General features: G+C 33.4%; 2 protein-coding genes across 2 annotated transcripts; one reads left to right on the top strand and one right to left on the bottom strand.

The window, feature by feature from the left end:
• Positions 1–113: 113 nt before the first annotated feature.
• On the top strand, positions 114–3,615 carry Mh (DNA-dependent metalloprotease SPRTN). The gene is made up of 6 exons (XM_077423119.1): positions 114–227; positions 404–699; positions 837–991; positions 1,069–1,177; positions 1,253–1,372; positions 1,839–3,615. Exons 2-6 carry the CDS (start codon positions 601–603, stop codon positions 3,360–3,362), a joined length of 2,007 nt encoding a protein of 668 aa, XP_077279245.1. The 5' UTR covers positions 114–227; positions 404–600; the 3' UTR covers positions 3,363–3,615.
• Positions 3,616–4,164: 549 nt separating this feature from the next.
• LOC143906825 (uncharacterized) lies at positions 4,165–11,683 on the bottom strand. The gene is made up of 22 exons (XM_077423109.1): positions 11,568–11,683; positions 11,086–11,318; positions 10,688–10,933; positions 10,368–10,526; positions 10,118–10,260; positions 9,874–10,021; positions 9,616–9,800; positions 9,210–9,529; positions 8,947–9,122; positions 8,637–8,854; positions 8,180–8,396; positions 7,888–8,089; positions 7,605–7,821; positions 7,356–7,513; positions 7,003–7,145; positions 6,743–6,876; positions 6,103–6,229; positions 5,770–5,952; positions 5,368–5,697; positions 5,032–5,287; positions 4,643–4,922; positions 4,165–4,450 (listed from the first exon to the last, which is right to left on the bottom strand). The coding sequence occupies exons 1-22, from the start codon at positions 11,578–11,580 to the stop codon at positions 4,279–4,281; spliced, it is 4,260 nt and encodes a 1,419-aa protein (XP_077279235.1). The 5' UTR covers positions 11,581–11,683; the 3' UTR covers positions 4,165–4,278.
• Positions 11,684–12,233: the final 550 nt, after the last annotated feature.

The raw sequence follows: 12,233 nt of genomic DNA, 5'->3' as shown, positions 1-12,233 counted from the left end.
ACGGCATGCATAGGTCTGTTTATTTTCGTTGCACGTCCTGGCACTTTCTGCACCTGAAAAAAAATGGACATGTGCGCGCGCAATTAAAATGAACGAACCTCGAACTCCTCGAACCAGATGATTCACGCATGCGCGGAGGGACCAGGAGGGTTAGGTTAGGAGGGACGGAGGGACCTCGATCCCACTCGATCCGACCGAAATCAGAACGTCGGTTTTGTCATCTAACGGTACATTCCGCTACTTCCGTTGATTTTTGCTGATTTTTGCCAGGCTGAACCGTTCCTTTCAGTACCTTCCTTTTTCTCGTCTCTTCTCTTCTCGTTCTAAATACCTTAAATGATTCTACACCCGACCGTTTCGGATTGTCGTTCGTCGTTGCTCGAGACGCCTCAATTTATTTCAGAGTTAAATGGACGTGGATTGCATCGCGCGAGCCCGTCAAATGCCCTGTGGAATACGCAGAAATATTTGTTTGTTTATTTTCACCTGATATAAGGTGCTTCGGAAAAGGATAAATCAACGCTCCGTCTAGAAGCTTCTCGGGGCATCCCGGGTAAAGGTTTTTCTCGGTGGCACGAGGACGAAGGCTGTGAGAGGATAATGGTATCGCAAGAAACGCGAGATTTTCACATAGCGTACGACATGCACGAAAAGTTGAATTGCTTAGGCGTGACAGAAAACGCAGTCAGCCTGAATAAGGTATTTATCACTATTTTCTTCTATTGAGAACACATAGTTTTGTATCGAGAGTTAGATTTGCTTTGGATTCGATATTTTTGTTACATGCGTTTGTGCGCTACGTGCATTACGTGGAAGAAAATCCATTTATTTTTCAGGAGAAGGCCTTTTATATACAATCGTTGGTCGACCATGCATTGGAATTGATCGATCCTACTCCTAATATTCACACATTGTTTGTACAATTCAATGCACGATTCTTCAGGAATGTTTTATCTTCCGTCGAAGTTAAATGGAGTAACAGAATGAAATGGTAAATATTTCTCGCGACTTAGGTGTGAAATCTTGTTGTTTAATTATTGCTTATGCATTATGTGATTGTGTTTATAGCGCTGCTGGAGTTTGTACCTTTCATGCGCGCAATAAAGAATGTGTGATATCGCTCAGTGCACCGCTACTTAAACTCAGACCAAGGAAGGATCTTGTAGAAACCTTATTGGTAAATTTCTCGATGAATAAATATAAAAATGTACATTGTTGTATATCGATACTATCTTTTTGTGTTAAATTGCAGCATGAGATGATTCACGCGTATTTATTCTTAACAAATAATGATCGGGACCGAGATGGCCATGGACCGAATTTTTGCAAACACATGCACAGGATAAATAAAGAGGCAGGAACCAATATAACGGTGAGCTAATAATCTTTTTATTATAATATTTCGAGTATACGATCAAATAGTGATATGTGACTACTTAAAAAGTTTTTGGTTTGTTTACAGTTAGTCCTTAAAACTGTTCATTATGATTGAAAACAAATTTCAATAAATTGAATTAATTATTTAAATATTTTTGCGTTTACGAAAGAAAAATTTATATTTTTTTTATCGAGTTTAATCACGTTTATATAATTATTGCGCATCTTGAGCTCGTTTAGATATTAGAGAATCTTTGAGTAATCTGGATTTATATAAAGATCAAACATTCAAATACGGACTAGATTTGAATCAGCTCATAGATTTTGAAAAGCAAATTCTTAAAAATAATCTTGTTTGTAATAATAACTATATTAGATTTTAAAATATCTCGGAAAATAAAATATTCTTAAAACATTTTTATTCTGATAAGTTTTTTTTTCATCATTTTAAACAAGTACAGATTTATCACGACTTTCACGATGAAGTGAAGCTGTACAGACAGCATTGGTGGAAATGTAATGGACCTTGCCAACACAAACCACCATTCTTCGGGACGGTTCGACGAAGCATGAATCGTCCACCTGGTCCGTCAGACTATTGGTGGCTCGGACATCAACAAAATTGTAATGGCCAATTTATAAAGATCAAAGAGCCAGAGAATTTTAAATCGCGTTCAAAGCAAAATAGCAGATCAAAACCGATATCAAAGGAGAACAAACCGAATAGAAGCATAACCGATTGGTTTACAAAGAATATTCCGATGATGGATGCAGGTATACCTACGTCTTCAAAAATCCTTAGTAATAACGACTCTAAAATATTTACTCAAACAGAGAAGGATAAGCCTAGTACTAGTAAAGACAATGGTGGTACAAATTCGTCTCGTGCTGTGAATGAGAAAGATACTCAAGATTCGTCACTGGGAATGAAGAAACTTGGCAGCTTTAGTAATAATGTACATGGCTGGGGTATTAGTGGCCCGAGTGGAAACGTGAGAAAGGATAATGCAAAGAATATTTCTAAGAATCCCGCGTTTTCTTGTTCCGGTGTTTTGGGAGGCAGTAATAATGGTCGGAGTAATCTTCTGACCAAATTCAAACATATAAACGACGATGAAAGTCGCAGGTGTGAATCAAATAAAAGAAATTCATCGTCGGAACCATCGTCGGTTACGGGACAAGAGTCCAGTAATAATGCAGTCTTAAATCTAAGTCAACCGAGAAATAATTCTGTACCTTGTCCTATGTGTAACATACCTATGACCTTAGAAAATATATATAGACACATAGACTCATGCCTAATAAACGATAATACATCATTGATTGATGAGATTAACAATAATATCAATAATAATAATAACAATGAAGAGTTAATGTTGCCTATTCGAACGTTTTCCACATCAGTGGCGGAACAAGATGTTGACGCAAGTACAATTCCCAATAAGCGTGCAAGATTAGATAATTCCAACGAAACGGTTGAATGCGTTACTTGTCCCGTTTGTGGTAAAAGGCTGCCAGCCACGGATATTAACCAGCATCTTGATGAATGTCTGTTAGAAGCAGATACAGCTCGCAAAGCTGCCATTCCCTCCACCTCTCGTGCGTCATACGATGATAGCGTAATCAGTATAAACAGTTCCTCTAGTACTGATTTGGATGATTCTGTATTGATTGAGGACCCAAGAGCACAACCTTCCACAAGTACTAGCACTTGTAAAAACGACGCAGCGGATATTGAACGAAAATGTTTAGTTTGCAACACACAAATCGCACCTGAAATATCATTAAATGAACATCTCGAAGAATGCATTGGAAGTCTCTTTAATGACGACACGATGATGATAGAGGATAATGAGGACGATGATGATACGCTTGCTGTAGAAAATATTTCCACGGAAATTAAATATCCCTGTCCAGTATGTATGCAGATAATATCGGAAAATCTTATGAACCAGCATTTAGATATGTGCCTTAAAAACGAATAAGTGGTCTTGCGAACAAAAAGAGCAACAATGAACTATTTTGCGGATAACGAAATGTCTTTTTTTATCTGAATAAGTATCTTAATAAATATCTTTTCATATATATAATGTTCATTTTTTGCGTATCGCGATTTTATATGAAACAGAATGAGAAAAAGATATAATGCAAAACAAGAAAATTATTAGGAAAATAAATGTGTAATTTAAAACGATGTTTGTATATTACTTGTCATGTATTAAATAGAAGTTTTAAACATTTGAAGTACATTATAACAAAACCTGTGTTACAAAAGAAGGCACAATTTACATGCCGGATGTAATTATTAACATATAACGTGCATGTAATGTGCTGGCATATACAATTTCACATAGTATAAGTTCTTTAATGGTTCAGTGTTAATAAAGAAGCTAAATTATTTATCTATAAACCGTTACGTAAAATTCTTAGTGTTATTTTTTAATAAACAGTAAACGATATTTAAGACTAGTAATCGGTTAACATCTAGAGCTTTAATCATTTAGTCATTTAAACTAGATAGATTATGTTTAAAGCTTATTATTTGCTAAAGTTTATATTTTATGACAGAAAAACAATAGAGTACAATAAAATGATTATGTAATGAATCGTTCAGATGTTCGGCTTGTATCATCCGGCATTTGCTCATTAGCAATCAGTTTATTAACAACTGGACTGATTTGATGCGTAATAAGGACATTTCATATATCAATCGACTGATTGATTCGACGGCCGAAAATCCGAGCTCTAATTATGTAATTATATAGATATCTTTTTTGTACACTGTACTATTTATTATATATATATTAAAAAGTATATTAAAAACGAATGTAAAACTATTATTTAACGATATCATTAACATGTTGCATTATAGATGTATGTACATTTTCTATACAGAGTAAATTAAAGTTTTTCATACAATCTGTCGACGTTGGGATGATCGAGCGTGCATATTCCACAAGTAAATTCTAACATATGATTAGGGAAAAAGAGTAGAACATGTTCCTTCGTCCAATGCATATACAGAAAAATATTAGGTAGCAAGATATCGATTGCCTCGTCGCCCATTTTAATCCTGCAATTAATATTATTTTCTTTCGTTATATATTAAAAAAAAAAGAGCAAGAATAATATATATAAATTAATAATTATGAAAGATTCGTTTTAAATATAAAATTATCATTGTCTATTTAAAAAGAATATATTATAGATTTTATTAGGAATTCTTTGTTTTTAATATCAAATGCTAGTTTTTCTTTTTACTTACTTTTTAGTTCCTAGTGTATGAAATGTGTAATCAGATTGCAATTGTATATATGATGTAACATTAGAGAGGATTCCTTTATCCTTGTCAGCTATAATCCGTGTAGTTCCTGATTCGTCAGTTAAATTGACGTTGATCCCATACACACCGTTGACTGCTGTTAATGCAAGTCGAGGATTTTCGTCGTAACATTGCCCGAGTAACATCACTTCACTATTTTCAACGAAATTGTAAACTGTGTTGTACGCCGATTTTATGGAATCTGACGTTATGATACATGCGCCTAAATTATAAAACATTAAATTAAATAATCCTGTAACACCGAGTCGCAATGTACACTGTGGTATTCAGCGATTGGTAATTGCTCATAATAATAATAACTTATTACGTACTAGAAAACATTCTAAATAAAGGTACTTCCATATACTTATGAATTCTCGTTCGTGTCAAGAAAAGATCAATGTAATACGAATTGTATTCAATTGCAACTTTGTCCCCGTTAAATTGCAGTTCGCCAACATTTGATTCTTTCGGAAAAATCGCGATTATCGTGAGTTCATTAGACTTTCTTGCGATACTGCTATTTCCACCGATAAGATCGTATAAGGCATACGTTTTCCAGACTAGCTTGGACAAACTCTCTGGTAACTGTCGTTTTCATTATAAGTCTAATTATTATATCATTATTACGTATTTGCGTGTGAAGTTTTACAAAGTCTGAAACTTACGTTTTCATATTTTGCAAATATCTTATATCTTCGCAAGGTTGATAATTCTCTCGATACTTCGTAACAAGAATTCGTATAAGGAACGAATTTCTTTCCTGCAGATTCTTTTTTGCATTCACCGTAAGGCCAACTTGTTCTTTTACTTTCCTCGAGCTGCTCTCTGCTAATTTCACCAATTAAGTTTAACGATATAGAGGATCCGCTGCATTTTCCTTTCACAGTATCAGACAGCCCCCAAACGACATTTAATTTAATACGAGAGGATTCACTCGGTTCGTTACTCAAAATCTCCCATTGCCACGGCACGTGTCTTTCGGCCTCTACGCAAAACTAAATCAATCAATAAATCAATTACGGTTACATTCGGCATTAGTGTAGTCTTGGGGTAGAATTTATATTTACCTTAAATACGTGTTCACCAGGCACAATCTTGGTCGCTTTAAATTTAATCACATCCGACAACCAGCTAGTGGCTTCGTACAATACAGCTATATTCCATTGATGAAGAATTTGCGAAGATTGTAGGTCGTGATGTATCAAAGATAAAATATGACGATTTTCACTTTTCAAGTATTCCAATCTTGTCTAATAAAAAACACTCAATATAATGAATGTAATAAACATTGTAATATATAAGCAAAATGTACTTGATGGCGGTTTTTCTCTTTTTGAATCTGTGGACATAGAAACAAAGCTGCCTTTTTTTACATGATTCTATACAAATGTACATCCTACCTGAGACGGTCCAGATTTGAGTGCCTCGATATAAGCAGTTAATCCGCAGCTACCTTTTGGTGGCACATAAGTGAAGTAATCCAAGAAATGCAGTCCAATTAAGGCAAACTTGATACTTGGCCACGTTCTACAATTTTCAAAATAATGACTGATTCAAGATTTACATATATTTTTATAGTATATTATATAATAGAGAGAGAGAGAGAGAGAGAGAGAGAGAGAGAGAGAGAGAGAGAGAGAGAGAGAGAGAGAGAGAGAGAGAGAGAGAATAATAAAAATCTAATCATATTGATAGAATAATGAAAACTGAAAGTTAATATTGTAAATAAAAATGAGTAAGAAAGATATAAAAAAAAATAATGATAATGGGCAATGTCTATAAAGACGAACGCAAACAGAGATGACTTATAACAAAATTTATTAAGTAAAAAGCGCAATTAAATAAATGCATTCTAGATAAATTTTCAAAATTTACTTTCTTGAAAGTAAAGCCTTATATGAAAAAAATTTGTATTGTATATTTTTACTATACTTTTTTTATCTTTTTTCATTTAGAATTATTATTTTTCTGATTATATTACATATTACGAAATACAATGTATATACAGATAAATATAGATAACTGTAAATGGTACATTACTGATAATTGCTTCGATGAGAAGACCAAACGTCATTAATTAATGTTTCACGCGATATCATGCTTTCGCAATCAAATATCTTTACTTGTAGTCGATCACCCAATTCGGGAAGTCCAACGTTAAGAATATTCACCGTCTATATAAGAGAGGAAAAAACAAGAAAAAAGTGATGTATATATAAAAATTAACCGATATAAATTTAAATAACAAAAATAAAATTTTAATAACAAAAGAGATACCACATATACGAAATAATAATTACCTGCAGATTAGAAGATGGCGACTTTACAACTGTGTGCGATACAGAGCACGAACGACAAATTCGATCCAACTTTGATCGAACATTGGCACCTCTAATGCTCGTGAGCGTTTTAGTGTGTACTGTAATTCCTTTCTTAAGACGGTCTGCAACGCAATTTTTAGAATCCGAAGATGAGTTAAGTAGAATACTCGCAAAATTAAAAATTTTTTTTTTCTAAATATGTAAGGTCTTATTTATAAAAAGAAACTACGATTTATAGAAACTACTTTCTCAACTTTCTATTAAATACATCAATCAAAATTGAAGATTGCAAAATTGCCCGTTTCAACCCGTTAACAAAATAGGATTGATACCTCCTAGGGTGTCGTATGAAATAAATAGCCGTTCGTCTACTCCAAGTGCAATGTTAATAGGAAGATATCCGTGCAGCGACTGAACTCTTTCAGCGCTATGCCACAAATCAACCAGCGGATTATAATTCTCTATTGTTTCAATGCCGTGAACAGATGTGCTAAAAAATATATCGACATAGATAAAATAAACCTATATAAAAATTATTTCTAGATAAACATGTGAAATAAATATGTAAAATATAATCTTACCGCAAAATAATATGATTATATCGTCCAGGAAAATTGCGCGTAAAATTTCCTCTCATTGAAAACAAAGACGTTCCCGTCATTGCGAGTCTAACATTGGTACCGAAATCGGTCACTTGCAATGATTCTAATGATAACGGCACATTTATACGTTGTTGATTAACGTGAAACTCCATGTTAGAATACGTTTGATATATATTATCCGATAAAGAAGACAAGTCTAGAAAATTAAATACGCAAATGATGTAACATTATTACAGTCGCGATTATGAATTATTATACTTACACTTCAACCCCTCAACTATGTTTGTTTCATTCCAGTGAACGCACAATACTGTTTTTTCTTGAATACGTGTAATTATTTCTAAATGCACAGGACCTTTTTTGCGCTCATCCAATTTAAATTCCTTCAAAATATCTTTTATATACGTCGGACTTTCAAAAGAAGTCGCCAATGAGTGGAAAATACCCTCTGCTTTGATATATAACTAATGTCGCACCAAAAGAAAGATAGTAATTAAATCGATTAATATTTAAAAGTAATGCAAATATTCTTGCTTTGGAAAATATATACTTACAGATACATGATTAATGTGCGTTCCACTAGCATAATTATTTAAAGTCACGTATATTACTTCAGGAATATTTGTAGAAGGGTTGGCTATGATAATGCCGTGCAACATAGCGCCGAATCCTCTTAAGGAATCTTGATAATCAACCAAGTAATTACCTGTAGCCAGATACTCTCTATCTGGTTCCCGGAGTACACGGCTGAATTGGGCTGCGATTTTGCTTCTGTAAATATTCATTAGCAACAATTAGAAAAATACACGTAAAAATGTTAAATAAATTGTTAACATTAAGTGAACTAATCAGAAATTTGATAATGAATAAGGAAACAACGTCAATATCATTCAAGCAACGTAAATTAAGTAAAGGATAGTGCGCTAGACTCATATGAGTACATAACGATATAAAAATTAATATTCAGTTAATTAATTCTTTCGCTCTGGTAAATTTTACACGTATATTTACATGCGCTTATAACAAGGGTACGTGGTGCGTTCTATAGACTTCAGCATCGTATAAAAATAATTGTACAAGTGTTGACTGGGCTCGTTTTGCATGTACCAATATAGAGATATCAATCTGTTGGATGTAGGGCTAGAAACAATAAGCAAAGTTAACGCAGCGACTCTCATTTCCAAATGCTCGGTTCTATTGAGCAAGATTGGCCAATACACAGGATAAATCTGCAAAATAAAATTATTATATGTAATTAAATGTGGCATGAGATGTTCAACACTTGATCCGTATAAAATCTATAAGAATAAGGATCGCTTACAACATCGGGCCTCAATGGCGCTGTGGGAATAGAGGCCCAAGCTGCTAGTACTCGAAAATGTCGTGATTCAGCATTATTGCCGCTAGCTATAGGCTCTAAGAACTCGACAACTCTACCCAGCTGTATATTTGCCAAACCTTCCAACCAGACCATCTTCTGCTCGTACTGGGTAGTTTCTGTAACATGGATCGAATAGTATAGTCCTATCCAACAATATAAATCTGAACAAAACAGATATACACGATATAAATCGTTAAGTGTACCTGTAAATTTATTGAGGTACCGACGTACGTAATCATCTAAGATCTCATACGGACAAGAAACTAGACAAGTTTTGTATATTAATGTTCCGTAGGTCAGAATCGCGGTATTTTGCACCTTCGCGGAGATTCTCCTTGGCAGGGTAAGAAGCGGTTCGAGACTGGCCAGCAGTCGAACATCGAGTTTTCTTACGTGAAATGGTAGCCGCATAAGTAATTGAATCGCAGATATGTCGGATACTTTGTTACTCTGAATAAGATCCAATATAAAAAGCGCAGATTCTTCACTTCCAACTTGTGGCAGCGCTTCGAGAAACATGTTTCTGTTATAATAAAACAAAGGAATGAATATAATTCATCCTAAAAATAAGGATAGTAATATAACAAGAGATAATTATCGTATAAATACCGTATCGTTTCCTCTTTATAACTAGTTCCCGAGATTCGAGTGTAGGCTTTTCCTAGATCAACGCGATCTAACATACCGAGATAATAGAGAAGCACGGATATCGTTGTGTTGTGCAGATTATGAATCTCGGTATCCAAACCAGGATTTTCGAGCCTGTGGCTTAAACGATCTAATAAACGACTTATCTACAACAAAGTTGATCAAGATTTGACTGGAACAACAAAACAGGCGAAGAGAAAATAAAAATAATAAGCTTACAGATTTAAAAATAAAACTTTTATCCGGTGTGCCTCTACCCTGTGTGAGATCCGCTTCTGGTAACTCATGTTGAAGGACTGTAGTTTGTAAATTATTCGTAACTATCTTATTTGCTATATCCCTCACTGAAGATAACTCAATATTTTGTCTGTGGGATAAAGTAGTTTTTGTACATTTGCTCATTTTAAATAATGATAAAATAATACAAGTATATATATATACATATATTATGTGTAAAACATACTGAACCAAATTATAGTGCGCCTCTCCCATACTTTGAAAAGGTTGCACGTAGATGCTTCCAGATGCATTAACGGAGATGATTTCGTGAATGAATCCATCGGTTTTTAATCGATATACTCTCTCGCTACTTTTCAAGATGGGATTCTAGGAATTATATAACATAGTATACACATTAGTTATAACATAGAATATATATATAATTCGATAAACTATTAATTAAATAAATAGCTAGATCATCAGTGACAACGTACTTGATCCTCATCAGTGCATTGTACTTTAGGAACGTTCGACCAATTGCGACTTGGATGCCCAATACATATCCGAGGATCTAACGATTTCATTATTAAACGCTGAGTTTCGCCTTCCGGGCTTACAACGTAATCAATATCACATTTTCCATAATGATTTATCTGTGAATTATATATATTATAATTTCTGTATATTAATGTTTTTCAACGCTTTTGTAGAATATATATTAATATATTATAGTTATTATATATGATATATATATATATATATATATATATATATATATACACTACGTGCGTGTCTACAAATATTCATAGCTTACTTCGGTAGAATGAAATGCGCTCTCCTTTTCCAAATTAAAAAGATCTAATTGTAAAATTCCAGCTATGCTCCGTTTTATATTCGTCGCCCATGCAGGTTCAGCTTCGGTGCTAAAGTTTTCGATGAGTCCTTTGTTGTACGATAAACGAAAAGGTTTCAAAAGTTCTAAAGCGTCATCATAGATATCGATATCTTCTACTACCTCTTTTACATCTCCATTATACATGTTCATCTTCAATGATTGCAACTGATAAAAAACATTGAGATATTACATCAAAAATTGTAATATAATGAAATTTTATTATAAAAAGATTATGTATTACGTAGTTATTCTTATGGTGAGAAAAAAAATAAAACAGTGAAAAGAAGCAAAGAAGATTACAACTATCTTAAAAATACCTGTACTGTGACATAGTTATCTTCCGTCTGAATTACGAGTTTTCCATTGAGATTCCATGAAGAAGCTGCGTTGGAAGGCACCAGCACACCAGTGCTCGACGTAGCGTTGTAAGAATATACATATTCTTTTCCAGATCTGAATAAACTTTGCGCAATTATCTCAGTACTTAAAAGTAAGAATATGAATAATGTTCTTCCTATTCTTTGTGCTAGCCTAGGTACTAAAATAGAATCTGGAAAAGAAAGACTTTTTTTCATTTTTGTACATTTGACTCATTATTTTCTACTCTTCTTCAATCCTTCAACGTTTTCACAATTATTGGAAACTTCTACAAGATATATTAAAAACGAAAGAAAATGTGGACTGGTATTTGTTTTATTATTAGTAGATAATATATTATTAAGATTGCAGCAATAAATATTTTGCTTGCGACCGTATAATCGTTTTTTTTTATTTTATCGAAATATTTTAATATATGTACCTGTGATCCTCATGATGTATGATCGTAGCTCGGCGAAAGCAAACTGAGTTCACAAGTCAAGGAATGACCCTTACCAGTTCTTATCATTCTGACCCACGAATACAAACACAATTGCATGCGCGTATATACATACAGGACTTATACTCTCGGCGCATTATCTTCAATCATATAGATCGCACGTGTATTATATTATCGCTGACCCTTTTTCTCACAATACACAAGCATATAAAATATATACACATATCTATTAATTTACGCGCAACGCTTGCTATAAATCAAAGCATGTGCAGAAAAATAATCAATTTTTCAATTATGCACAGTAAAAATTAATAATTTACGAATACGTATGTATAACGACTTCAAGTAACACAAGAGTTCAAAAACATTTAAAATGTAAGGAATATTTTTTTCTAGAAAACTATATAAAGAGGTGCTTAATTAATATATACGTAATTTTTCTTTTCTTTTCTTCATAGTTATTTCATTATCGCTATCGTGAATAAAAGATGAAAAAAATTCGGATTATTTTACGCTGTATAAACGCTTTATTACCTGTATTAGTTTGAGAAAAATAAATAAAATAGAAAAGTATGCGTTTATTACACGATATATTGTCTTTGTACGTATTATAAATTTGGTCAAACTACATATTATTATCGCTGAGAT

The sequence above is a fragment of the Temnothorax americanus genome, unplaced genomic scaffold (genome assembly GCF_048541705.1).
Source record: "Temnothorax americanus isolate GAGA-0224 unplaced genomic scaffold, ASM4854170v1 Scaffold77, whole genome shotgun sequence".
In the NCBI taxonomy this organism is placed as follows: Eukaryota; Metazoa; Arthropoda; class Insecta; order Hymenoptera; family Formicidae; genus Temnothorax; species Temnothorax americanus.
The sequence above is the reverse complement of the archived record's forward strand: the minus strand, read 5'-3'. Positions and strand labels throughout refer to the sequence as shown.

Excerpts from the sequence above, each read along its gene's own strand:
- LOC143906825 (XM_077423109.1), bottom strand. Across the intron at positions 10,261-10,367 it reads AATGCACTGATGAGGATCAA|AATCCCATCTTGAAAAGTAG; the intron begins GTACGTTGTCAC and ends TATAATTCCTAG. Across the intron at positions 7,822-7,887 it reads CATAGTTGAGGGGTTGAAGT|ACTTGTCTTCTTTATCGGAT; the intron begins GTAAGTATAATA and ends TTAATTTTCTAG.
- Mh (XM_077423119.1), top strand. The coding sequence starts at position 601 with ATGGTATCGCAAGAAACGCGAGATTTTCACATAGCGTACGACATGCAC. Across the intron at positions 1,178-1,252 it reads ATCTTGTAGAAACCTTATTG|CATGAGATGATTCACGCGTA; the intron begins GTAAATTTCTCG and ends GTTAAATTGCAG. Across the intron at positions 1,373-1,838 it reads AGGCAGGAACCAATATAACG|ATTTATCACGACTTTCACGA; the intron begins GTGAGCTAATAA and ends AAACAAGTACAG.